This window comes from Ochotona princeps, chromosome 22 (assembly GCF_030435755.1).
Source record: "Ochotona princeps isolate mOchPri1 chromosome 22, mOchPri1.hap1, whole genome shotgun sequence".
NCBI classification, from domain to species: Eukaryota; Metazoa; Chordata; class Mammalia; order Lagomorpha; family Ochotonidae; genus Ochotona; species Ochotona princeps.
In genome coordinates, this window is record NC_080853.1 from 12,113,351 (window position 1) to 12,138,541 (window position 25,191).

The window sequence follows — 25,191 nt, forward strand, 5'->3', positions numbered from 1 at the left end:
TCGCCAGTCAGACATGATGTACATGGCAGTGCTAGTGGGAGGTGGTGTACAGACTCAAGATGATACTGGGCTGCCAGCATTTTCATGGCTTCCTGTCTTTGCAGGGCTGGTCTCTGGCAGCCTCTGTGATGAAATACGGTGCATGAAAACCGATATGGAGCAGGCAGCAAAAATGTCAGCACCTGATCTGAATTCACAGTTTGAGAAGTTGTATGGCAGTCAGTGGATATATGTATCCCATTAGTAAGTCTGGCTTAGAATGTAATAAAAGTATTTTTTTCTGGGGCTTACATTGCAGCTTAGTGGATTGATCTGCCGCTTACAATGCTAGAATTCCATATCAGTGCCAATCCAGCTCCCTGCTAATGTACCTGGGAAAGTAACAAAGGCTGGCTTGCATGTTTGGGTCCCTGGTACCCACGTGAGAGACCCCGATGGAGTTTCAGGTTTCTGGCACTGGCCTGTTTGGGTGGGGATCAAAGAGCAGATGGGAACTCTTTGTGCCTCCTCCTTCCTCCCTCTGTCCCTCACCCTCTGCAGTGTCCCTCTGTCTTTAAATAAATAAATCATTTAGAAATGTATTTCTTTTTGATGTATGTGTGCTGTTCTTCCACACCTCTAGTAAGGTACAAGTACTTAAGTTTGAACCAACTAATGAATGAAGCTGTTAGGTGTGTTTTTGTTTTCTTAGCATCTGCCTAAAAATGAACACACAGTGATACCCTAAACAGAAAGTTTGGGACGCTCTGGTTAACTATCTGCAAAGAGTTGTCTAGGGAATGGAAAAAAGATGGCAGGAGGGTTTTAGACCATTGCAACACCTACCGGAAGCAGCTACTACAGGACATAGAACAAAGAGGCTAAAACTCTGAGAACTAACAGATGGGAAGAAGGAAATGCTTCAGAGTTGGCACACACCTGCAAGCCAGTTAACAATGCTGTGGCAAAGGGAAGGCCCCAACTGGAGAGGTGATGCTGTAGTTGGCCCACAGGGACAGTGTGCAGTCTTCTTCCTCCAAGCCTGCAACTCCCTCGTCTGCCCTGTAAGTAGCATGGAGCAGGGTGCTAGAGCAGAGAGGTGGTTTGTGCAGTCTCCGTGCCAACATTGCAAAGCGGGTGATGCAGAGGGAGCTTAGAACCAGCAGACAATGGCTTAGGCACCAGCCCGGGGCATCAGGCTGCATCTCTCATGTCTACTCAGTCCAGGCCCATGGCCCCTTTCAAGAGGCCAGCTCCTGAATCTTCACTTGCTTTGATTTCTTGGGTGACTTTGGTTTCTGTGAAGAACAATGTCCGGGTTGTGCATGAATCATAACTCAGATGCATTCCCACCCCATGGCTGTCTGCACTAGGTTCTCTAGCAGCCCAATTCTCATGCAAAAGACTCATTTGACTTCCTGTCTGTCCTTAAGTGACTTGCTTTAGATCCAAGCAATGATAAAACCGTTACCTAATGATGCCCTGTTCAAGAGTAACTTCTTGGTTCATAAGTGAGCCAGTAAACTAGTGAATGAGTTACTTCATTCTTTTTTTTTTTTTTAAATATTCATTTATTCATTAATTACATTGCATTACATGACACAATTTCATAGGTACTGGGATTCCCCCCCCTTCACCCCAAACCCTTCCCCCATCATGAATTCCTTCACCTTGATGCATAACCACAGCTCAAGTTCCGTTGAGATTCCCTAATTAAAAGTTTACACCATACAGCGTCCAGCATCCCACTTGTCCAGTTCAAGTTCAACCGCCTCTTAGGGAGGCCCTCTCAGGTTTGTAGGCAGAGCCAGCAGAGCGTCACCTCGATCAATTAGAAGCACCAACATATCATCAGCAACAGTCCAGGTATGATGAGGCTGGTGCAGAGTCCACTGATTGACATAGTCCGTCTTAGGGTTTCCCCTTGTCCAGTTTTCCGCTGCAAGCATAAAGCTGAGGTGGTTGATTCATCTACTCCATTTTCCATCTTTTTTTGATTAATGCTTTGATTCCTCCATTTTGTTCAGGGGAATCCCCCTAAAAAAAACTTTGAGGCATTCCCAGTCCAGGCTCCTACATGTACTACTAGTAAGCACAGTGCCCGCCACCGTCCATCACTCCGATCAGCTGATGGTTTTAACCCCTGGGTTGGTTCTCTTCTGAGCCCCGACCTCTATTGGAACCAATGAGTATCGCATCTCTCCCCGGCTCTGCCCATCACACTCTTGTCCCTCACCTAAACCAGTGGGAGGAGTGCTGGTCGGGTGTTGCATTCCCTGCTAGCACAGGCCATTTCACCTTGGCATTTTGTGTTTTGTACTGTTTTTTTTTTTTTTTTTTTTTTTTATCGCAACCAAACACGGCCGTGTGGGAGTTACTTCATTCTTACAAAAGGCCTCTCACTACCCCACCTGCAGATGATTTCAATACCCAAGTTAGATGGGGACCAGTGCCTCTGGATTACAAGACAGGCTGGATCCCCAAACGAAACTTCCGATTGCTACCCTTGCCTCCCTTTATTAGCTGTCTGTGGTAACATTCAACCATCTACCACACAACTGCAATAAATTGAAGGACATGGTGGAAAGCAAGCAAGAGTGGGTTTGGTGTATGCTGGAAAGAAGATGGATTTTAATTTTGTTCCTTTTGCTTCTTTTTCTCCCCTTCGTGTATCATTTCTATGCAGAAATTGCAAATTAATGGTCATATCGAACCATCCGTCAATGTATTACTGCTCTTGCAGTATCGAATTATGTTGGCAATAATGTTTCCAGCTGCCTAGGACTCCATTGCAATTTAATTTGAAAGGAACTCAAATTGCATCTCAAAATGGATAAAAAATTAATTTTACATATAAGCCATCCACCTCCACATTTCAGTCCCATGCCCCAAATTATCTCTATTAAGGTTCAACTTTGAACAGTACATGTGTTCTAGCCAACTCCACATGCAAAGATAAATATGTAGCAGATTCATGAATTGGAAATCTGCTTTGCTGCTTTTTTTTTAATAAGGTGTTCTGCCTTGATTAAGGTCATTAGGCGATTCTACAGCAATTGCTCGTGACAGCAGGGATGGAGATTGGTGACTGAGTCCATAGAGAACAAAAGAGCAGGCTATTTCAAGTTAGCCACATGATTACCCTTAGCTGTTGGAGTGCAAAGAGAATCCCGATTCACCCCTTTACTTAATGCTTTTCTCTGTAATACATTAGGAACTCAGCTCTGGTTAGTCATCGCCTATATTGTATGCCTGCTCATTTGTCTTTTGTTTTTCTGATTTTAACATAGCATCTGTATTTTCTGGTTATGAAAATGAAGATATCTAGAGGCCTATAGGGTAGCAGGAAGGTGAATATGAAATAAACATATAAAGAGGCAACATGCGATTTAATAAGAGCTGTGGTAGACAAACATAGTATATTGAAGAAGACAGCTAATGGAGGCATGTGTTCAGTGCAGAGGAGACTGGTGGAAAAAGTGACATATAAATATGGAATTGGAAGTGGGCCTGAAGGTGTTGACTAGGATTTGGCGACATTCTGAATGAGGGAACGGCCTGGCAAACACAAAAAGGTGTGAAAGAATTCAGGATGCCACATTTGGCTTGAGGAGTATGGGGTTTGACTTGCAGAGCAGGGAAAGTGAGGCAGAGTAATTAGGCACAAATTGCAGTACTTCAGGTTGGAACTAGTGCTATAAAATGTGGTGACATGCTCAGGGGCAGGATGAACAGAGCACTCCTGTGTTCTTCCAAAGTCAGAGAACGATGAAATTTCTGGAAAGATGAGAGGATCAATCCCACACACGCAAGTGCACATGAACAGGCACACTGATCTCACATCCTCACATCTGTTTCTGCCATGTGTAAGACCTCAAACAGGACTAGGGTGACAGGACACGGAGAGATGTGGCCTCATTGTCTTCTCCTTAGACCCAACTCTCTCCATGTACCAAACAGCGCCAAGACACTAGAATATCCCCAAATGCAATTTCTGTCCTTGCTGTGTATATCCATCCTTTGCCCTTGGCCTTAAAGGTGCTCACAGCAGTGGCAGACCAAGGGAAGACACGCACACAGGACTTGGGTATGAGTATAGCACTTCCGGGGCAGGTAATTGTGGGATCAGGTACTTGGAGACTGATCCAGACAGGAGAGCCAATAGCCTCACAGCGTGCTGACCTCTTGCCATGGGAAGAGGGCATAGTCTGTGGAAGACCAGGGCAGTGCCCTTATAGCCCAGTCTAAGGATGTATAGAGGAACACACCAGAGGCTGAGCCAGGTTGGTTTCCCATCAGAGCATGATTTTCCAGCTCTCCAGAAAAGCTGCACTGTTGCTGTCGTCTTGGCTTGCAGGCTGTTATTTGAGGAGGTCATATGGACAGGACCTTATCTGGAGGCAGAAACCATAGGCCGGAGGCTTGGACATATTTACACGGGGGATGTAAATTCAACAAACCAATCTCTACTGTACACACAAAGCATCCTCAGCAATTCCATTTTTTTTGCCCCAACCCCAATGTAAACCCCAGATACTCCCTGCTGTAGGCAATCACTGAACAGAAGCAGGGTTTGGCAGTCAAGGTTTGAGGGGCGGGGGTCAGATTGAAAGCATAATTGTATGTGTCAGGTGTTCTGAAAAATCATTTTGTATTCCCTATAAAGGATTTTGGGACATTGTCTTAACTTGAATCCAAAAACAACAGAAAGTTCACCCTGTAGACCCTGTTGAGAGGACTGAGAATGGGCTGGAGAGTGGGGGGGATCTGAACTTGGCTCTTAGAGGTCTTTATCTGTTCTCATAGGAATCACCCCTTGACAGACCCTGTGCCATGGGCCAGGATTGCTGGACCAAAAGGACATGGTCCCTTGCAGCCTGGAAGGGCAGACAGACACGTGAACAAGGCAGCATGACACATGCTGAGTGTGTCAGAACTGTGTGAAGTTCTGTGGGAGCCCCGAGAACATGGCTTTGTCTCTGTAACCCAGGGTCAGTTCCATCCCTCTATGAGCCTCCAGGTCCTGTTCCCTGGAGATGTTTTCCAGAGGCAAATGCTAAGAGTAGCACCTAGGCCAGAGCTGATACATCACAGTCATTGTCTTTTTCCTTTCTTGAATGGGATTTCTTGAGTTTGCAAATCCTTTTCACTTACCTGTATTCAACCCTAGAGCCCTCCTTCCCTAGTGAGTGCCTTGGACCTTTGGCCCTGGTTTCCAGGCTATGTTAGTTGGCCTGAGCTGTGCAGACCCAACTCTAATGCACGGGAGGCTGAGTCACAGTAAGTACCCCTTACGCACCTGAGACCCTTGTGGCAGGCCAAGTCATGGAGGAAATGACTGTATTGGGCTCCGTTTACCCACTTTACCCCTGTCCTCTTCAACCCAGCCCCAGTGTTCTCATTTCTCTTTGGAGGCTCAGCTCAGACCCAATCTGGGAGAACACCTTCTGTTCCAAACAGGCTCCCTAAAGCAGTTGTCTTGAAAAGGAATGCCCACTGTTAGGGAAAGGCAGGCCTCTCTCTACAGTTTATTCTGTGCTCATTATCAGCCCTCTGAGATTAGTGGGACCAATGTATCAACTTGGCCTCTGCCTGTGTGAGTTTCTCCCTGTGTGGAAAGCTGTGGCTTTTTCTAGGAGAGGGCTGGGCATATCTTCCTTTTAGACCGTTGTCACAATACAGCACGCGTCCATGCAGCTGATACTCACCAAGGTCCTTACCCTGTGTGTTAGACAGGATCAGCCCCACTCTTGTCATTTGGAAGCCTGGCTAGTCAGCATCAGCTCCTAGCTTTCTCCAGGCCTCAGTGTCTTGATTTGTAAAGTGGGCTTCCCAATTCCTCCCTCCCAGGTTCTGAGGTGATTCAGGAGCAAAAACAAACAAACAAACAAAAAAAAACAAACAAAAAAAACCCAACAGACATAGCTGCTGTTCCTTAATGGCAATTTTATTTTCCTGTTTTGCTTCAGCTTTTAAAGCCACCCTGGGGAATCTGAGACATTGTATTTCACATGAGATATGGTACGCTGAAGATGGCCCAAAGCATTGGGACCCTGCACCAACATGGGAGACTCAGAAGAGGCTCTGGGCTCCTAGCTTTGGATTGGCTCAGGTCCAGCTATTGTGGCTGTTTGAGGAGTAAATCAACAGATGGAAGATCTTCCTCTCTTTCTTCCTCTCTCTCTCTCTCTCTCTGTCTCTTTCTCTGACCTTGCAATAAAATATATAAATCTTTAAAAAATGCCTAGACCTTAACATGGGGTGAACTTTCCTTGTGGAAATGAAGATAAATTGTTTGCCATCTGTTTGATATAATGCATCTGTTTCATTCGTGTAACATGCAAACAGAACATCTGCAATGCAATAAGATGTACCGATATTCTGTACAGGGGCTGGGGCCAAGATCACTAGGGAGGAGTAGGTGAGCAACAGTGTTAGGATGGAAAGGCCTGGCCAGGTGTGCTGATAGCATGATGTTCCTGGAAGGATTGATTTTGAAGAAGGTAGACAGGAAAGAAAGCAGGGTGAAGGGCTGTGGCTGTGACATGCTAGGTTGTATTGCCATTGGCACGAGGGAAATGCTGAAGTGGAGATTTGGGTCATGATGACTGTGTAGATAAGCCTGCATCAAGGAGGTGGCTCAGTTTCCAGCTTGTGCTGCTGGGCACTGTTACCTGCCAAGGTCAGACTAGCCCTAAAGGGAAGGGATGTGGTTGCATTAGACGTAATTGATCCAAACTCCAGCAGCTAAGTAAGAGCAGTCGCCGGTCGTTTCGTGATGGGACATATACTAAGAAATGTTCCATTAGGTGATCTTGTTGTGATATTTGCGTCATCAAGTGTATTCAGACTAACCTTGCTGGCACAGGCTGTTGTATAAGCAGGTAACATGGTAGAGGTGGCCATCAGTGACCAAACTATCATTTCGTATCCCGTGGCTGTATATTCTGGAAGTGTGTTGTTAGTCATATCCCAAATGGTTTCTAATGGAACCCTTTAAGAATTTAATAATCTTGGGGCAGGCATTTGCCCAAGAATTTCAGCCATCAGTTGCAACACCTATACCTCATATCAGAGAATGTCAGTTTGAGCGCTGGCTCTGCTCCCAATTCCAGATTCCTGTTGGTGTGTACCCTGGGAGGTAGCAGGTGGTACCTCAATCACTTGGGTCCCTGCCATCTATTTGGGAGACTTGAATTGAATTTCTGACTTCTGGCTTCATTCTGGCCCAACCCCATCTGAGGATTAAACCAATGGATAGGAAGGACCTCTCTTTCTGTCTCTCAAATAATATGGATAAAATAAAAAATATTTTAACCATCTTGCATTTATGTTCATGGTTAACATATATTTATAACTAGTGATGTATCACAATGTTTTCCCCCGACATATTTGTTTTCTTTTAGACGCTCAAATTTAGATAAGAGAAAAATAGATGAATTGATCAAAAGATGTTACTTAAATTACACTACACGTGAAAAAAACCATGAAGATGGTGACTGAGTAGTTCAAGCCACTTTGGAGGAGCTATTCTCCCCAGTGTTAGTGGAAAAACTCACTCCACATTTTTGATGATCTCCTCAGAGCTGCGTATTTTGCTTGTGTGTCTTGCAGACCCAGTACATGGCCCACAGAACGTGGAGATTGTGGACATCCGAGCGCGGCAGTTGACCCTGCAGTGGGAACCCTTTGGCTATGCAGTGACCCGTTGCCACAGCTACAACCTCACAGTGCAGTACCAGTATGTATTCAACCAGCAACAGTATGAGGCTGAAGAAGTCATCCAGACCTCCTCCCACTATACCTTGCGTGGCCTGCGTCCCTTCATGACCATCCGTTTGCGGCTCCTGCTGTCTAACCCTGAGGGTCGGATGGAGAGTGAGGAACTGGTGGTGCAGACTGAAGAGGATGGTGAGTGAGGGAGGCCAGTTGGCTGGCCAATGGGAAGTTGGGCTTGTTCATTTAACTGTGCCAATCAGTTGTGTGATTTTTATCTTTAATCTTTACCATTTATTTGGTATGTGACTGTTCCATGAAGGACCCATTCATCTATACAATGCATAACTCCCCATACAGATAGCAGGAACTCTATCAAAGACATGCACTCAAGGTCACATTTCCCTAGGCACTCCTCCCTTCTCACTACATGCCACCTCTTCTATCCAAGGTTTAATAAATGGATGCCTCCCAAGAGGCAGTGTACATCATAGTGATTCAACATGTCTATCTTGGAATTCAATAAGAATTGAGAAATATTTGTCTAATACATTGAAGGCACAAACATTGCATATTTACCTGCATTTCTAATAAGCAACTTAAACTCCAGGTGTTCAAAAACTGATATCCCCTTCCATTCCAACCTCTCTCCTGAAGTTCCCATGTTAGTCAGCTGTTCTTCCCTCAACTGAATATCTAGGAAAAGCTATCATGAAAGAGGAAGGTTTGTTCTGGATCACAGTTTTGAAGGTTCACGGTCTACAATGAGATAGTGTCCATTGGCGTGGCCATCTAATGAGAGCAGAGGAAGGATCACACAGGCAGGAAGAAGGGAGCAAGCAGCTGGGCCCACCTTCACTTTTGTAGCTAACCCCCTTGAGAGGAAAACTCTTGGAGGGCACAACCCCAGAGACCTCTTACTGGGCCCACAATCCCATGTACCATAATTGGATTAAATGTCTGCCCTTCCTAGTGCCACTGATCTGTGACTTTGGCACTTGAAGTCCTGCATGGGTTTGGGATCCAAATCATATTCAGATGATCACAGTTCCTCATCTCTAAGATCCACATCTTGTAACTCAAGATAAAGACTGAAGATCACCCCAAGAGCCTTCCTTTCTCCCTGCCATCTCACTTCACTTACACACCCTACAAGCGCTCAGGCATCTTCTGCAGTTTGTCTGCCAGCGTACCTCCTCCTTGGACCCCACACGTATGGACCATGTTGCATTCATAAAACACAGAACTTGTGGTGCCTCTCTTTGTCCATGTTGTTTCTCCTACTTAGAATGGCTCCTCTCTTCATGTTAGCAAGATGAGCTCTGTTCATGTTTCAACTCTTTGCTCAAGTGTTACTTTCTCCAGGAAGTTTTCCCTGACTGCTCCAAATTAATTCAAATGTTCCTTCCCAGACACACACTGCGTTTTTAATAGATATCTACCATGACAGTTGTATATTAATGGAACAAAACCTGTTGATTCTAGAACTTACCCGGCAAACCCTGTGACCCTATTTCTGTTTCCTCTCCAACCAGGCTATTGCTGGCTTGATGAGATACCTTCAATTAGTTTCCTAGAATCAGATTCTGAGATTTAGCTCTGGGAACAAGTGAATGAGCAAGTCAATCAGGGGAGACTGAGAATGGGGAAGCCAAACAGGATGGAGAAGAAGTCAAGGTGCAGCTTCTAGGCAATTTCTGCCAAGGATGGTGGTGATCTGACTCTGCAGGGGAGCTCTGCAGAGAAGGCATGTGAGGCGGAGAATTAAGACAGGGTAGAAAGCTGTCACCTGATGCTTAGGGCGTGAGTGGATGAGGGGAGCTTAGCAGGTAAAGTTTCAAAAACTCTGTCTCTGCATGCACACACAAAGAGAAGAGGAGCATAAAGACAGTATAAATGGTGTGTAGCCAGCCTGCTGTCATTGTCACCTGCACTGGGTAAATATCACCACTCAACTCAGACTAGTCTTAGAATCTCAAGTCAGAAGCTCTTGCATGACAAGTGCCTGATACTCATTTCATGGAAACCATGAGTTAATACCCTGCATGGGATCCAGACTCTCACCATGGCTGAATGTCAGAGTAGAGAAAGAACGCCAGCCTCTTCTCACCCTGTTCCCACACCCCACCATCCTCCATCCTAGAAAAGCTCTTCATAACCTTCGTAACAAACCCTCCGCATGCCCTTAAATTAGTCCTGGCAGCTACCGCCTCTGCAGTCCCTGCTTAGTAGGCTTTGGGTCAGCCATGGGGGTGGCACTAGCTGAGAGGACCCACCTTCCGTCACCTATTATATCCCACACTCCCTGCTACCTGGCCTTGGAATGAGTCAGATGGATCTGTGGAGGCAGCCCTCCTCCAGCATCCACCTTGCCTGGCAGAGGTAAATGGGCTGTTTTCTGTGAGCCACCCACACAGAAGGGCAGGCATCTCATCTTGCCTGTATCCTGCGACCCAGAACCGAGGCCCTGAAGGTTGGCTTCTGATCAAACTGAGCCTTCTGTAGATCCGGCTGCACAGTCAGGAAAAACGGCCACCCACTCCTGTAGCAGGTAGAAAGCTGCACAGTTTGATAAGTTGAACTCTGGAATCAAATAGGCTTGGCACATATTACTTAACTCCTTAGTGCCTGAGTTTGCTAATCTATAAAATGGAGTTATTTAAGGCACTTGCCTCACAAGTTGTTATGTGTATTGAAGGGGATGTCAGAGAAATTGGGCCACCCCCCAGCAAATGGTAAGTTCTCAGTAAGTGTAGTTACTACATTTGCACGGAGTCACAGAAAAACCTTTCTTGGTAAAGGAACCTGAGGCGCTCAGAACCCACCCAGCTTCCCCAGAAGCTTCCCCGGGACTCTGGATAGCCCTTGGAACCTGTTTGAGAAAATGCAGCATAAATGCACTTGTTGCCCGATTGTAGAAGCAGAATCAGGGCATAGAGGGGAGCTCTGTGACCAGTATTTAGGTGCTATTCAGGGAGGAGCCACTGTTGAAAATCAGCATGAGCATTCAGGTCTTCGAGATGAATTATGCATGGGGTTTGGTCAAGAAGGGATTCGGAAGATCCTCTGGCGTGGCTCTTGTGCAGTGGATGAAGCTGCCTCTTGGGACACTCACAGCCCATTCTCAAAGTGCCTGGTCTAAGTCCCAGATGTACTTCTGATCCACCTTCCTGCTTGTGGGCACCCTGGAAGTCAGCAGATAACACCTTCTGTGCGTGGTTCCTGCCACCCCCACAGGAAACTTACATGGAGGTTCCAATTTCTGATTTCTGCCTCTCACAGCCCTGATGGGTGTAGGCACTTGGCAAATGAAAAAGTGGATGGTATCATTCTCTCTTTGCCTCTCCCCCACTTCTCTCTCCTTTTTTTCTTCTTTCCCCTCTTCCCTCCCCCACCTTCCCACTTCCTCTTTTTCAAATAAGTTTTTTTAAAGATACCCTTCCCACCTTCTTGCTGTTTGAAGATTACTGGCAAACACAACGTGCCAGGTTTAAGGTAGGACTTGCTCTCTTCCTTGTCCTTCTCATCACCAAGATAAAGAAAAGAGCAGCAACAGTGACCCAAAGCATTTGGCAAAAGAATGTGAATGGTAGCCTGCTTGCACACTAAGTGTACATTAAGCATCGTGAGTGAAATTTTAGTTCCTGCTCCACAGAGATGAATGAACTGTATTGTACTTAAAGCATCAGCAAACAAGGTGCCAGTTCTGCGGCTAATACATTGAAGCTCCAGAAACTGCTGGAATGAAGGCAGTCCTGAAGGGAGTGCAGACCCCATTCTCGTGCCAGCATTAGGCCTGTTGTTCCTTAAAGAGGTGGGAGGCCCCACCTCCAAGTGGTGGGACTCATTCCTCTCCTGGACAGCAAGGATGGAGCAGGGCTCCCACTGATGAACTGAAATGCCTCGGGGGCCAGCAGGCAGCCTCTTGGCCTGAGATCACTGCGTATGTGCTGCTTTCGTCTGTGCTACCCAGTTCTCTTGTGGAGAATTTGTAGAAATTTGCAGTTGGAGCACCCCAGTGCCTTTGAGGACCTGCCAAAAAAAAATGCACTGTGAGAGAGAGATCATGGCCTTGCAAGCCCCATGGCTTTATCTGGGAAACAGCTATTGCAAAAGGGACAGATTTTTTTACTTTTTCCATTTTTTTTCTCACAAACCCCAGACAAAACCACAGCTCACTTATCTCGTGACTGCCCTACCTTTAACCAGACCACAGCCAGTGTTGTGAGATGATGAAAGCTGTGTTGTTGGCTGTCTTAGTCGGGCTCCTGTTCGCTGACTGTAGGGCTAGGCATCAATAGGCCTGTTGTGTTCTATGACTCACATGCTCCTTTTTGCCCGTGGCTTTGTTGTGAAATGCTTCCAGGCTACTGAAAGTTGGAAAGGACATTAGTAAACCCTTTACCCAAATTCGACACTTGCCAGTACTTGCACTTTGTTGCATTTAATTGTTCTTTATGCAGAATGATAGATATACATACATACGTAGAGCATTGGGTCTTTGCAAATAAATCATGAGTCTGGCATTGTGGCATGGTAAGCGAAGCCACATATGAATGTTGGTTTAGGTCTCAGCTGTACCATTTCTAGTCCAGCACTCTGGCCTGGAACTAGCAATGAAGCCTAATGTTTGGGCCTTTCACTTTTCATGGCCGGCCTGGATGAAGCTAGTTTTATCCTGGCCCAGCCTTGGGTTTTATGGCCACCCAGGGGGTAAATCAATGGATGATCTTTCTCTTCCTCTCTGGAACTCTGACTTCGAAGTAAATAAAAAGAAATCCGTGCTTGTCTCCTAAACTCTTCGGCATGTAGAGCCTAATAGGCATTATCCTGCATATGTAAGGGATTTGGTGTTGATTTTTCAGATGATCTAATAGTCCATGTTCACATTTCTAATGGTATTAAACTTGATGATAGTTGAAGCCAAGATTCAAAACGTTTGTGATGGAATTTTACTTGAGTGGTATACGTGTTTCTCACGGTACCTTGTTAGGGGTGCATAATGTCATGATATCCTCCTTCTTTTAGGATGCTACCTTTGATCTCTTGGATGAGAGGGGACCACCCAGTCTCTCCCTGCATGTGCAGTACCTTCTCCTTTGTGAGGTTTAAGTGCAGTGATATCAGCCAGTGCTTGTGTCCCATTCTTGAACAACCTTTGAGATGTGGTGGCTTTAATACCTGTTGCTATACCTAACATGGACCAGCTATTTCTCGGGCATGGCAAAGGGATAGTTCCTACATGTGTCAATTCTTCTTCTCCTTCTACATTATTCTTTAGAGTACAGCTATCTCTGACCTCTGTTTTTAGAGTGTGTTGATTCATAGATAATTTTTGGCTCTGTGTCAAAGTCCATTACCATGACTATTTCTGATATTTGTGTTGTCATGATCGTGACTAATGGAGGTCCCTTTGAGCTGATTCCTGGGCCTTTGGATATGTCCCCAATTAAATTCCTGGTATGTAGCGCAGCAGAGTATTCTGGACTCGACTTATGTCTGTACCCAAGACCTGAAATCAATTGTTTATCAGAGGATGTGTGGTCACTTTCAGTGAAGACTGGTATTTTAGCAGAAACTGTATGTCCCAGGTGTTCTCACTGTTGGGTCTCCTCCATGCTCTTCAGACAGGAAGACTGGTGGGGGTGGGGTGGGGAGGGCATGATTTTTCTTAATCAGAAACTCAAATCCATCGCATCAGGAATCTTCTGCACATCCATGCTTTTATCTCCTCCACCCACAGTGAAAACCCTAATGCTCATTACTTGCCTATGTATTTTTAAAAAATGTTTTCTCCACCCTGCAATACAGATACAGGAGTTTCAGAATTATAATAGCAATCCTACTAACAGTGAGTTTGCTAAGTGGTTTAAAGGTTTGATTTTCATTCCTTAAACCATGTCCCCTTGAGAATACAGCCAAAATCATAAGTTCAGAATTTCAGTGTGTTTTTCTGTATGGTTATATTATTGATTTGATACCCAATTAAGTTGTTTCAATTTCAAGATTTTATTCAACCCTGTCCTTTTCCATTGAATTTCATTGCCTTTAACTTGCAAAACAGTTGTGTCTTTCAAAAATCAAAACTATGTAGAAAGTGCACTTGAAGGAATTATTCACCATTCAGATATTTATCTACTTTAGATTTAATGGTTTTTAACAATTTTCCATATACACACACACAATTTTTTCTTGAAAGTGGGGATAATGTGTGATTCATGACAAGGATTCTATAATGAGAAAGAAGTGTGTATTATTTAATGATCATAATTCAGTGAAATCAACATCTCTCTTTATATGCCCAAATAGTTTATCATCCATGCATTTTTATGTTCTATGTACATGTAAGAGAAGTACAAAGATGAACTTTCTTTGGAGTATTCTAATCCATACTTGATTAGGTGCCATTTTCACTCATTCCTGATAGTTAATTTAAAAATGATTTATATTTTCTTCAATGTATTTCTTTTTTTTTTGAAGATTTATTTTTATTACAAAGTCAGATATACAGAGAGGAGGAGAGACAGAGAGGAAGATCTTCCGTCCGATGTTTCGCTCCCCAAGTGAGCCGCAACGGGCCGGTGTGCACCAATCCGAAGCCGGGAACCAGGAAGCTCTTCCAGGTCTCCCACGCGGGTGCAGTGTCCCAATGCATTGGGCCGTCCTCGACTGCTTTCCCAGGCCACAAGCAGGGAGCTGGATGGGAAGTGGAGCTGCTGGGATTAGAACTGGTGTCCATATGGGATCCCGGGGCTTTCAAGGCGAGGACTTTAGCCGCTAGGCCATGCCACCGGCCCCAATGTGTTTCTTATATAAAAGAGAGCGTAATAAATTTCACACTGTGTATTTCATTTTATATGGTAAACCCTCCCTATCAGTTTGTACAGAATTTCTTCGTATTTTTGGCTCTTATTACTTCATTGTATGGATGAATGTTTCACTGTTTATCCCATTGGTGTTCAGTGTAGATGAGGTAGTTTCCATTACTTATTATCACAGATACTACTGTACTAAAAAACTTTATACAAAATGTTTTTTGGTATTTGTAGAGTTGTACTTTCAGAGGAAAGTTGTAAGAGTAAAATTGTTCAAGTCAGCGTTAAATACAAATACAGTGTCATTAAGTCTTAAGAGATATTTTTTCCATAGAAGTCAAACCCCTTTGTATTTTCAGCAGCAATATAAATCCATTTAATAACATGAAATATGAAATAACAATCATCATGTCCCATAAACAGTCATAAGTCTATCATTATGGATATGGACAATGGCAGCCCAGCATCCCATTGTCAAGACACATTCAGCAGTTTCATTGGGAGTCCATCCTTCATCCGGAAGTAGAGACGCACACTGCACTGTATCCTCATATCTGGACGTGTGAGTCTCCACTCCACAGTCACTATTAACCACCTCTCCCAAGTGAAAAGAAACCAAACAAAATCAAAAGGAAGAAAAACAGAAATTTACAATGCCATGAAGTTAAACAACATGCCACTGGATATGATGATGTCCATGATACAGTTACTATACATCCCCTTAAATGAAAAACCACAGAACAAAATCAACAGGAAGAAAAAATAGAAACTTACAAAGCCATGAAGTTAAATAACATGCTACTGAATGACTAATGTGTTGCTGAAAGAATTTAAAAGGAAATCAAGAATCATTTTCTTCTTGAAGAAAATGCTACTGTATGATCTGAGTCATTAAAGAATTTGATGAGAAAAAACGTGTTTTGAAGAAATGAAGCTAAAAACATCAAAATCCATGAGATGTAGTTTCTGCTAATCTTTGGTGAGATGTATCTCCTTGTAGGCAACAAATAGATGGGTTTGTGTTTTTAATTCAATCTACTAATCTATGACGTTTGATTGAGTGTAAGCCATTTACAGCCAGGGCTAACATAAATAGGTGGTAATTTGTTCCTGTTATTTAGCAATGGGTTGTTCATTGACTTAGTCTTCTATTTTGCTGGGATGTCCTTCACATTTGCTTTTAATTTTGGTGGGTGCTATCCCTTTTCTCTGTCAAGAGAATGCTGTTAAAATGATAAGGAAGAAATCGATTTGGGGGGTGGTTAGCGGAGGGGGGAGGGGAAATCCCAGAGCCTATGGAACTATATCATAAAATGGAAATAATATGATAATAATGATTTTTTTAAAAAAAGATTTCTAGGGCAAAGTAAAAAAAATTTAAAAAGGAGTACTTTTCCCAGTCAGAAAAAATTAAAGGAATATACATGATAGAGTTTAAATCATTTCATTTCAATGCCCCAAGACAACTCATACAATTAAAAAAAAACAGTCATTATTAATGTTTATATTTTACAGTAACAAAATTTGAGCTGTTAAATTTTGATATTAAATATTGTTTATAATCAATAAAGTATATAATAATATACTGATATTTGCTGTGATTAGTAGCATATAATCATTGCGCATTTAATTCAGCTTAAAATACTTTTACCTAAATAGCAAGGAAGATTGGCGTATCTTTGCCATGAGTTCTCTTATGCAAATTTTTTTTTAAAAAAAAACACTTTTATTTGCTTTAAAAACAAGACTTCTTGTACAATAAAGCATAAGCATATATCATCTACAAAGTCAGAATATCTTCCTCATGGAACACGCAGGAAGAAAGGAAAAACACACACATGGCAAAGTAGTCACGGATTACCTCTAAAATAATTAAGACTTTCGGCCAGAAAAATTAATCTTTTGAAATCAAAAGTATAACAATAACAAAAAGCCATATTTCACACCTGGTACTAACAGTAAACATTCATAATACAAAATTATCTGTTAAAATCAAATTCCTATATATTGAAAGTATTAATATCATCAAAATACCCATCATACTTAAAGCAATTTACAATGCACATTTCTAATGAGCCTTATCTGGATCTCAGGTCCTGGCAAGCTAAAAGAAGCATCCTCTTGCTGGGGACATACCCATCCATCCTAACAAGATGTGGCACACAAAATCTGAGAAAGAGAAAAGAAAGAAGAAAAGTAAAAAAGGTAGTAACAGTGAGTTAACAAGTAAAGCAGCCTAAAGTCATCGAGGGTGAGGCTGAAAAAGCTAAAAACACCTTAGGAAGCCCTGCAGGCAAACCTTGACTAGAGCTGTGGAGTTGCAGATGTTCATGGAGATGACCTCTGTGAGGAGAAATGCGTTTATGTTGAACGCCAGCTTGCATTGTGCTGATGTCCTTGATTCTCAGGATTGCCACACACCGAGGTTCAGAGGCTCGTGCAGCACCGGTGCTGAGATGTTAATGCGTCCCCAACTCTCACCTAGGAAGTCTTGCCTGACTGTCTAATACACTGCCCCACATCTGGCCGAAACTTTGCTAGCACTCTTCTCTACTTATTTTTCCCCATGCCAGATTGGATATTTGTTCTGTTAGTTTGTTTAATGTGGTGTATTCCCCAGAATCAAGAAAGTGCTGGCCCATCTTGTGTGCTTGCTGTTTATTGAATCTTTCAGTGAAGTAGCAAACACCTGACATCCAAGTCCATGCTCATTTCATGCTACCACACAGTTCCATTTGTGGAGAGTGAGAGGTGGGGATTGATGTGCAAGTTATATGTAGTCAAAGCTGACTCATTCTGGCCTGCTAGAGCTGATCTTTGCCATGTCTTCTCAACTCCATGTTTAGTAATACATTCTTTTCCTAAAGTAGCAATAGTGATCATATTTACACCATAAACTTTGACAAAAACATTAGTTTGTTTTTTCCTCCCTACCTTGGAAAGCCAGTTGTAAAGCATTTGGCAGTGTACTACTATGTAGCCTAGATAAAAGACTGTACTTGGTGTCTTAAGAAGGAAATATTTATCTAGAAAAGTAGTTTGCCTCCAACATGACTACAAAACATGCACAACTTTAAAATATCTGTATCTCTTTCTTCCCCGAGATTCATTTACATAGTTGTGGTAGCCTCTGAGTTATTCTCAAAATCTTTTAATTTTCTTTAAGTTAGTTCCAACTATTTTACAATGAGAAATAACCTACTGGCCAACCAACCCAGCAGCTTATATGGTACCTGTAATGGAGAGTCCAAAACAAAGCAAAACAAAACACAAAAACGATCCTGACAAGAAGACTGGACGAGGTATTTCTTTGAACTTGTGCAGTATGCTCTGCTTTTGCTTGTGTTGCAGTATAATCTCTCATACCTACCCTCAAAATTCACCATTGTCAGTTCTACTCCTTGCATTTGGAAATAGGAGAAGAAAAGCTAGGAAATGAGAGTAGTGGAGAAGAAAGGCAAAAAACTTGCTTTGATAACACTGTGTCCTCCTTTATGTTGAAATGAAAATTTTCCTTAAATTACCACCTGACTTTAAGGCACAAGAAAACATCTGGTTTAATTACAGTGAATTCACATGAACCTACTGACAAGAAGCACAGTTAAAATTAGCCATTTTAGTATGCTTTTTTTAAAAGAGGAGAATGAAATTATAAAGTAATTAACCTTTGTTGTAGAACTCTGTCAGAAGGATGGAAAGTTCCATGCTGTGAGATAGAAGAAATGAAATTGTGAAAAGAGAAAATGTGGATTCATTTAGAAAAGTATAAAGTAAAAAGGAAAGGAAAAGCAACTCAAGATTAGAAGACAAAATAAAAGAAAGGATTTTCACAGGGTGGGTAGGGAGGGTTGAAGGAAGGGAGAGGAAAAAGAGAAAAGAGGGTGAGACACACTCCAACACTCAGTTTGAGCAGTAGGAAGTAAGTCTGTATCTTAAGGACTTGTTGACCTGCAATAATGGGTAGAGCTAGAAAGAGCCCCCTTGGCTTAGAGTTAAGACATTCCGAGTTTTGGGTTAACAGATACGGTGACTGCCTTTCAGCTTTTCTGATACCTACCAAGTGATGCAAGAGAAAGGGTAGTTGAGAAAATACTTGGAGACAGAAGCTTCTGAGCTGTTCCCAGGCTTTATTTAACATTGTTAAGCAACCTTGTTGACACACTTCTGTACACTTTAGAGCCCAGTCATGGGGATAGTAACACCACCAGCTGCACTGCGGTGTCGCAGGTAAGATGTGTCCATGGAAAGCCTGGAACTTACTCTATGTCGAGAGAAATGCCAAGCAGTGGGTGGATAGAGAAGCAAATGTTGACATGTTGTGGTCCAAGTTAGGGCCTGTCTATTCATTTTTTTCTAGGTCCTTGCCTCTTACTTGAAATTCATCTAAGCACAGGCACCGGTAGAGCTTACAATGTGGTAAGGTTTATTCAAAAGGTGAGGAATCCAGACACATGTGGGCAGTGTTCATAGATAACCTGAGCTAGGAAGAGGAGGAGTGTCACAGAGAGGTTTTTATCTTCTGTTCTCTGCCTACATAGAGAGAAAAGAGAGCGAGCCCCTCCTCAGTACTGGGCTCTGAAGGGCCTTCAAAGGGGAGTGACTATGTGACTTTGTCCCCTCAGGTTGCAGGCAAGGAGAGGTATGCCCTGGAAGAGAGTCATTTGACTGACAGGGGAATTGTGACTTCCAAAGTCATGCTCCCAAGTCCATATCAGAACCTGGAAACACCAAATCAGAGATCTGTTGACCATGGTCACTGAACCTTTTTGAAGTGATCTCTAATCCCTTGCCAATTCCGTTTCTGACCTACATCTCTTCAGTTCACTTGGTCTAGTCCTGTCCGCCCCCTCCCCAGAGGACTTGTCTACTCAGCTAAAACACCTTAGTAATTTCAGTCACTTCCTTCCACCTGTTGGCTTTGTTCGCATTCCTCAATGCCCACATCCCTTGTTCCTGCTGATGCTCTCCTGGTCTGTGGCCCTCCGGTCGGTAGCTGACCCCTGTGCTGTCCATCCCCAAGAAGCCGGGAGCACCCTTATAGCTGCTAGGGAACAGGATGCTTCCCTGGCTGGTCTCTCCCTCCCCCCGCCAACCTTGGGGTGTTTGTCTCCTGTCTGCCATCTGTAGCAACTCCACCCTGTTGTCACAGTCAATGACCTTGTTACCTGTTTTCTAGAAAAGTTGAAGCCATTTGAGTAGACTTCCTCAGGCTCTTACTGGCCCTACCCCCCTTTCTTTCAGCCTTCCTTGTTGCTTATTCGGATGAATAATTTGCTTTTTTTTTACCTAAAAAAAAACCCGTTTTCCATTTAATACAACAAATTCTGTTTTTCCCCCCTCTCAAGGTCTTTTAGTCCAACCATTGTCTCCTCTCTATCTTGCATCACAATTTCTCTATATAATGGATCACATGTATCACCCAAGCTTTTATAGCTAGCCTCTTTAAAAATAGAAAACTGAAAATCCTGTCCCTGCTTTGTCCAACCCTGTTCAGCCTCTCCACCTAGGTTCTCATCCATATTTGAGGTTAGTTAAACATAACCCAAACAGCGTTTGATCATCCCTCAGCCTCCACCAAACTCATTCTCCCCCACGGACCCATCACAGTTAATGGCAGTTGCATTTTATTAATGGTGTAAGTCCAAATTCCCTGACTCCTCAATTTTGTTTGATGAAGAACCCCTGGAGGCGCAGCCCCAGGGAAGATCCTGGGGGATGTGTTCTACCTTTGGTGTTTGGTGCAGAGTTGCTTGCCCTGTCTGTTCCATCAACATATTCTTTTGGCTTGTTCCTCAGTGTATATCAAAAACTTAACCATTTCTCACAGCCTCTGCTGTTAACTTTTTGGTCCAAACCTTTGTGGTCTCCAGACTGATCTACTGCCTCAATGTTCTCACAGGCTTTCAGCTTCACCTCTGGCCCTGTGTTGCTTGCTGAACAGAACAACCAGAATGATCCTGTTCAACCACGAGGCGAATCGCAGCACACCTCTGTTCTTACCCTCCAGTGGTTGTCCATGTCCTTGAGATTAAAAATCGCAAATTACACAATGGTTTGAAAGGCCCCATGTGACTAGAAGCCCCCCTTTCTGATGGTCTCTCTGACTTCTTCCTCTTCTGCCTTACTACACAACCCGAGTCATGGTTCTCTTCCACAGCTCGCCAGGCATGTCCCTGCCTCAGGGTTCATGCCCTTCCCCTTCTTGTTGACTTCTTTCAGGTCTATTCCACTGTCAGCTTCAGGAATCTCTAAGCAGATCATCCTGTTCATGTCAGGAAGCCTTCCGTAGCCTTCTCTGTCCTTCTTCCCTGTTCAGTGTACTTGCTTAGCATTTATGATGACAAACTCTACATTTCCATGTATGCTTAATTATTGCTTTCCTCCCACTAGAATACACTCTATAATGACAAGGATCTTTATTTTTTTCTCTTTCTCTCTTTCTCTCGCTCTCTCTCCCCCCACTCTCTCTTCTTCTTTAACTGTTACATTTCAAGCACTTAGGAAAATGCCAGGTAGATAAAAAGCACGTAATAAAAAATAGCTTAGTTGATCAATGAATTCTGGGTCCTCAGAGACAAAACAGATTTTAGAATTATTTACCATAGTAATCAGGAGACCAGAGAAAACTGTTTCATGTCCTCAGTGAGCTATGGGAAGATACGGCTTCTATGATTGCCATTGTAACAACTTTCAGAAAGAACCGATTGAAATACAGACCGTACTGGAAATACAAACAATTCTTTCTCTGAAGAAATCAAATTAGTAATCTCCAAGCTACAATAGGACACTTCTCAGAATGCAGTGGGAGAGGGAGAGGAGCAGACAAATGAGCATTTACTGTTTCAGATGTGTTATAAAGCAATTTATGGGCATGTATATATCATGTATATCTTATGGATGTTTTACGTGGGCACTTATGCATATATAATAGTTAAATAATTTCCATAAATAAACAGATGCACCTGTATAACGTGCTGAATCTCCACAATAACCCATGGAGTAGCTACTGACTGTGTCTTCATTTCAGAGTAAGGCAAGTGAGGTACAGCAATGGTAATCAACTTGTCCCAGGCTACACAGTGCCCAAGTGCTGAGAACAGAAAACAAACTCCCTCAGGGTGTTTTCAACTGTGATCTTAGCCATTCTGCAGTACTTCTTGCAAGTCTGATATGATTAGAAGTTGGGTTCTATTCATAGTGGCAACCCGATCACTCTTCTGAAACTACCTTCCCAGAGAAATCCAGAGAAGCACCTTTCACCCGGCCTGAGAACTCTAACACTACAGCTGTGCAGGAAACAAGTCACACAAGAAGTAAATGAGCTGGTACTGCGGATGGTCGGGGGAGCGGGGAACTTGGCTGCTCAAACAGAAGAGATTCCCAAGGCCTCCTGTGTTAGTGAGTGGCAGGGCCAGGGTGTAGGGGATCTCAGTGTTGCAGGAACACCTTCATGATCTGAGCCACAGGGCAGAGTAGGAAAGCACCCTCTAGCCTGGCCTCCAGAGCCTATGCCGAATAATGAATAATGAAAGAAGACTTGACTAGAAGGCTGTCACAGGGAGGGGAGTCCAGCTGGAGGGACAGAGGGGCTTCCTGTAAGCACCAGCTAACCACCCACCCACAACAATACCTGAAGCCCGTTCTGCTGACTCTGCCTGCTGCTTTGGTGTTTCCTTTCCTAATAGCTCTGCTTCCCTCCCTGCCCACATATTCATTCATTCATTCATTCATTCATTCTCTCTCTTTCTCTTTCTCTCTCTCTCTCTCTCTCTCTCTCTCTCACACACACACACACACACCTGATAGCTCATCTCACAACACACACATGTGCACATGTTACCTGGCCATGTATTGCATGTTTTTCCCTCTGTCTGAGTTGGACAGACTTAAAACAGGAATGCCTGTAATTAGAAGCAGAGGAATGCCCTGTACCATTTCCTATAAGGTTGCATAAAAAAAGTCTGCTGCTAGGCACAGTAGCCTAACAGCTAAAGTCCTTGTGTTGCTTGCATTGGGATCCCATACAAGTGCCGGTTCTAATCCCAGCAGCCCCTCTTCCCATCCAGCTCCCTGCTTGTGGCCTGGGAAAGCAGTCAAGGAGAAGGGCCAAAGCCTTGGGATCCTGCATCTGTGTGGGAAACCCAGTAAAAGACTGGGCCCCTGGCTAAGGATCGGTGCAGCTCTGGCTGTTGTGGCCACTTGGGGAGTGAATCAATGAACACAAGATCTTCCTCTTTGTCTTTCCTCCTCTCTGTATATCTGTCTTTCCAATAAAAATAAAATCAATCTTAAAAAAAAAAATCCTACTGGACAGGTTAAAATGATCTTTTATTTTTGTTAAAAGGAATGGATACAATAAAACATAATAAATATCCCCCCACCCATGAATTAGAGTAAGAAACAAGATATTTAAATACAAGTGATATATATATACACATATATACATATATACATATATATATATATACACATATATACTGTAGTGTAACACATTAACGCCTTGCTCCATGGTATAGCACATTCAGCTGCCTCCTGTATTACTGGCATTCCAGTAATGCTGGTTTGAGTCCCTGCTGCTCCAGTTTGCATCCAGCTCTCTGCTATTACATACAATGATAGCATATGGACCAAATGCTTGGGCCATTGTACCCACAGGACAGGCCAGGATGGAATTTCTGGCTCAGCCTGGCACAGCCCCGGCTGCTACAGCCCTTTGGGGAGTGAACTGGCGTTTTGAAGATCTTCCTCTTTTTATCCCTTATTAACCAGTGACTCTGTATTTCAAATAAAACAAAAATAATTTTTAAAAAGATAGTCATATGTCTTTATTTTTTAAAAAAGCCCGATTTAAGGAGAAAAATTTGCATATAGCAAATAACAAAATGGAACCTATAGTTTAAATTTCTCTGACAAACAAAACATTTAGATCCCAGGTGGATATACCAGTGCAGCCAGCCAAAAACTCTAGAGAACATGCAATTCCAATTTATATACTTTCTAAGAGAGAAAAGGAAGGAACACTTTGCTTCCTTAAGGAATGATTATAACTTGATATCAAGCCAGATATATTTATTTTGAGAAAAATAAATATATATGCAAAATAGCCCAACCATGTGGTTAGTGAACAACCCAAAGTTGTATTTAGTTGGGAAAGATTTAGTTTAAATAATAGTTCTATGTACTTAATTCCACATTAATATACAGAGAAAAAGGAAAACATTAATATTACCACCGATATAGAAATAATGCCAGTGAGAGTTTAAGAAGATTTAAAAACAAAATATCCCTTCATGTTAGAAATAAAACTGACTCTCGTAGTCTGACAAAAGTTATCACAGGAACCCTGTCAACACCATAATCAAGGAGAGAACAGTATCTTCTTATTGGGAACATACGCTGTTTTCATTAGTTTTAATAACCCTGTTTGAAGAAAACCCACAGAATTAAATATTTTTAAAGACCAGAACTATTTTTAATGGAAGGCACTGTAATTATCAATGCAAGTGACTTAAACAATCAGTATAGGTTACTAGAATTGATAGAATGCCAAGATGTCAGCATTTAAAAATCCAGTTGCATTTCTACTTACCTAACAAGAATATGGTGTCTTTTGTCAGGGTGCAGTTTATAATAGCAATAAAAATAAAAGTTACTTAATAAAACCCATACACTTAACAAAAACTTTTGAGATGCATGTGCACTGAATGACATTAAAGAAGCTGTTAATAGTGAAATATATGTGTATGTAATATATTAGTAATTATATGTAATTAGTCTTACATCTATGTATGACAAATGTATATATATCATGTTTATGGATGGCTAACACTAATGTTATAAAAACACAAGTTAAGTGGTAATCTAGAATCCATTTATTGTTAGTACAGCATCAAGCTTTTTCCCAAGGGTGCAAGCTGGTCCTAAAATATGTATGTCAAGAAAAAGAATGGCTAAGCTCTCTCTGAATGTGAAATAAAAAAATTGTAGGCATTTTGCATCAGATTCTAATGCTTGTAAGTCTTAGTTAATTAAGAAGGTGTGGTTATTGACTGAAGGATTGTCTAATGGAGGAATTGAACAAATAGAAACAGACCTATACATGTTTGACAATGTGATATAAAGTAGAATCGCAGATCAATTGAGTAAGTAAATGTTTTTTTTCAGTAGTGCTATTTGGAAAGGGACGATTTGAAATTGGATCCTTATGTCAAGTTATATATAATGACACAGTTGCAAATAGAATCAGTACATTTCATTAAAAGTATAACCTTATAGCTTTGTATAACAACTGAAGAAAATGCTGTTACGACCTTGGGGTACAGAAACTGGTCCTCAAGTAAATAAGACTCTTCTGCTCGAGTTTTTTTGTAAGCAGACTCCAAGAGGAGAATCTAATGGTATGACGCATGTTTAAATCAGTTCCAGGTTGTACTTGGAAGGGAAAGAGAAATGAGGGTAAGACAGGAAGGAAGCCAATGCAGGATGTGCTATGTAGAAAATTGCCATATGAACCACTGGCTCTTAATTATTTATTTTTGTTAGATTTTATTTTTATTTTAAAGGGAGTTTTGCCAAGGAGAGAGAGGGTGCTTCCCTCCACTGGTTCACTCCCCAAATGGCTACAAGGTTGGAACTGAGTCTTGCCAAAGCCAAGAGCCAGGTGCCTCCTCCAAGTCTCCCA

General features: G+C 42.6%; 1 protein-coding gene across 1 annotated transcript in view; it reads left to right on the forward strand.

Annotated features, from left to right (window-relative positions):
• Window positions 1–25,191, forward strand: part of PTPRT (protein tyrosine phosphatase receptor type T) — a 937,772-nt gene that overhangs the window by 598,862 nt on the left and 313,719 nt on the right. Inside the window, exon 8 of the mRNA XM_058679424.1 lies at window positions 7,594–7,890. Coding sequence (XP_058535407.1) covers window positions 7,594–7,890 — 297 coding nt within the window. The remainder of the gene's footprint in view (window positions 1–7,593; window positions 7,891–25,191) is intronic.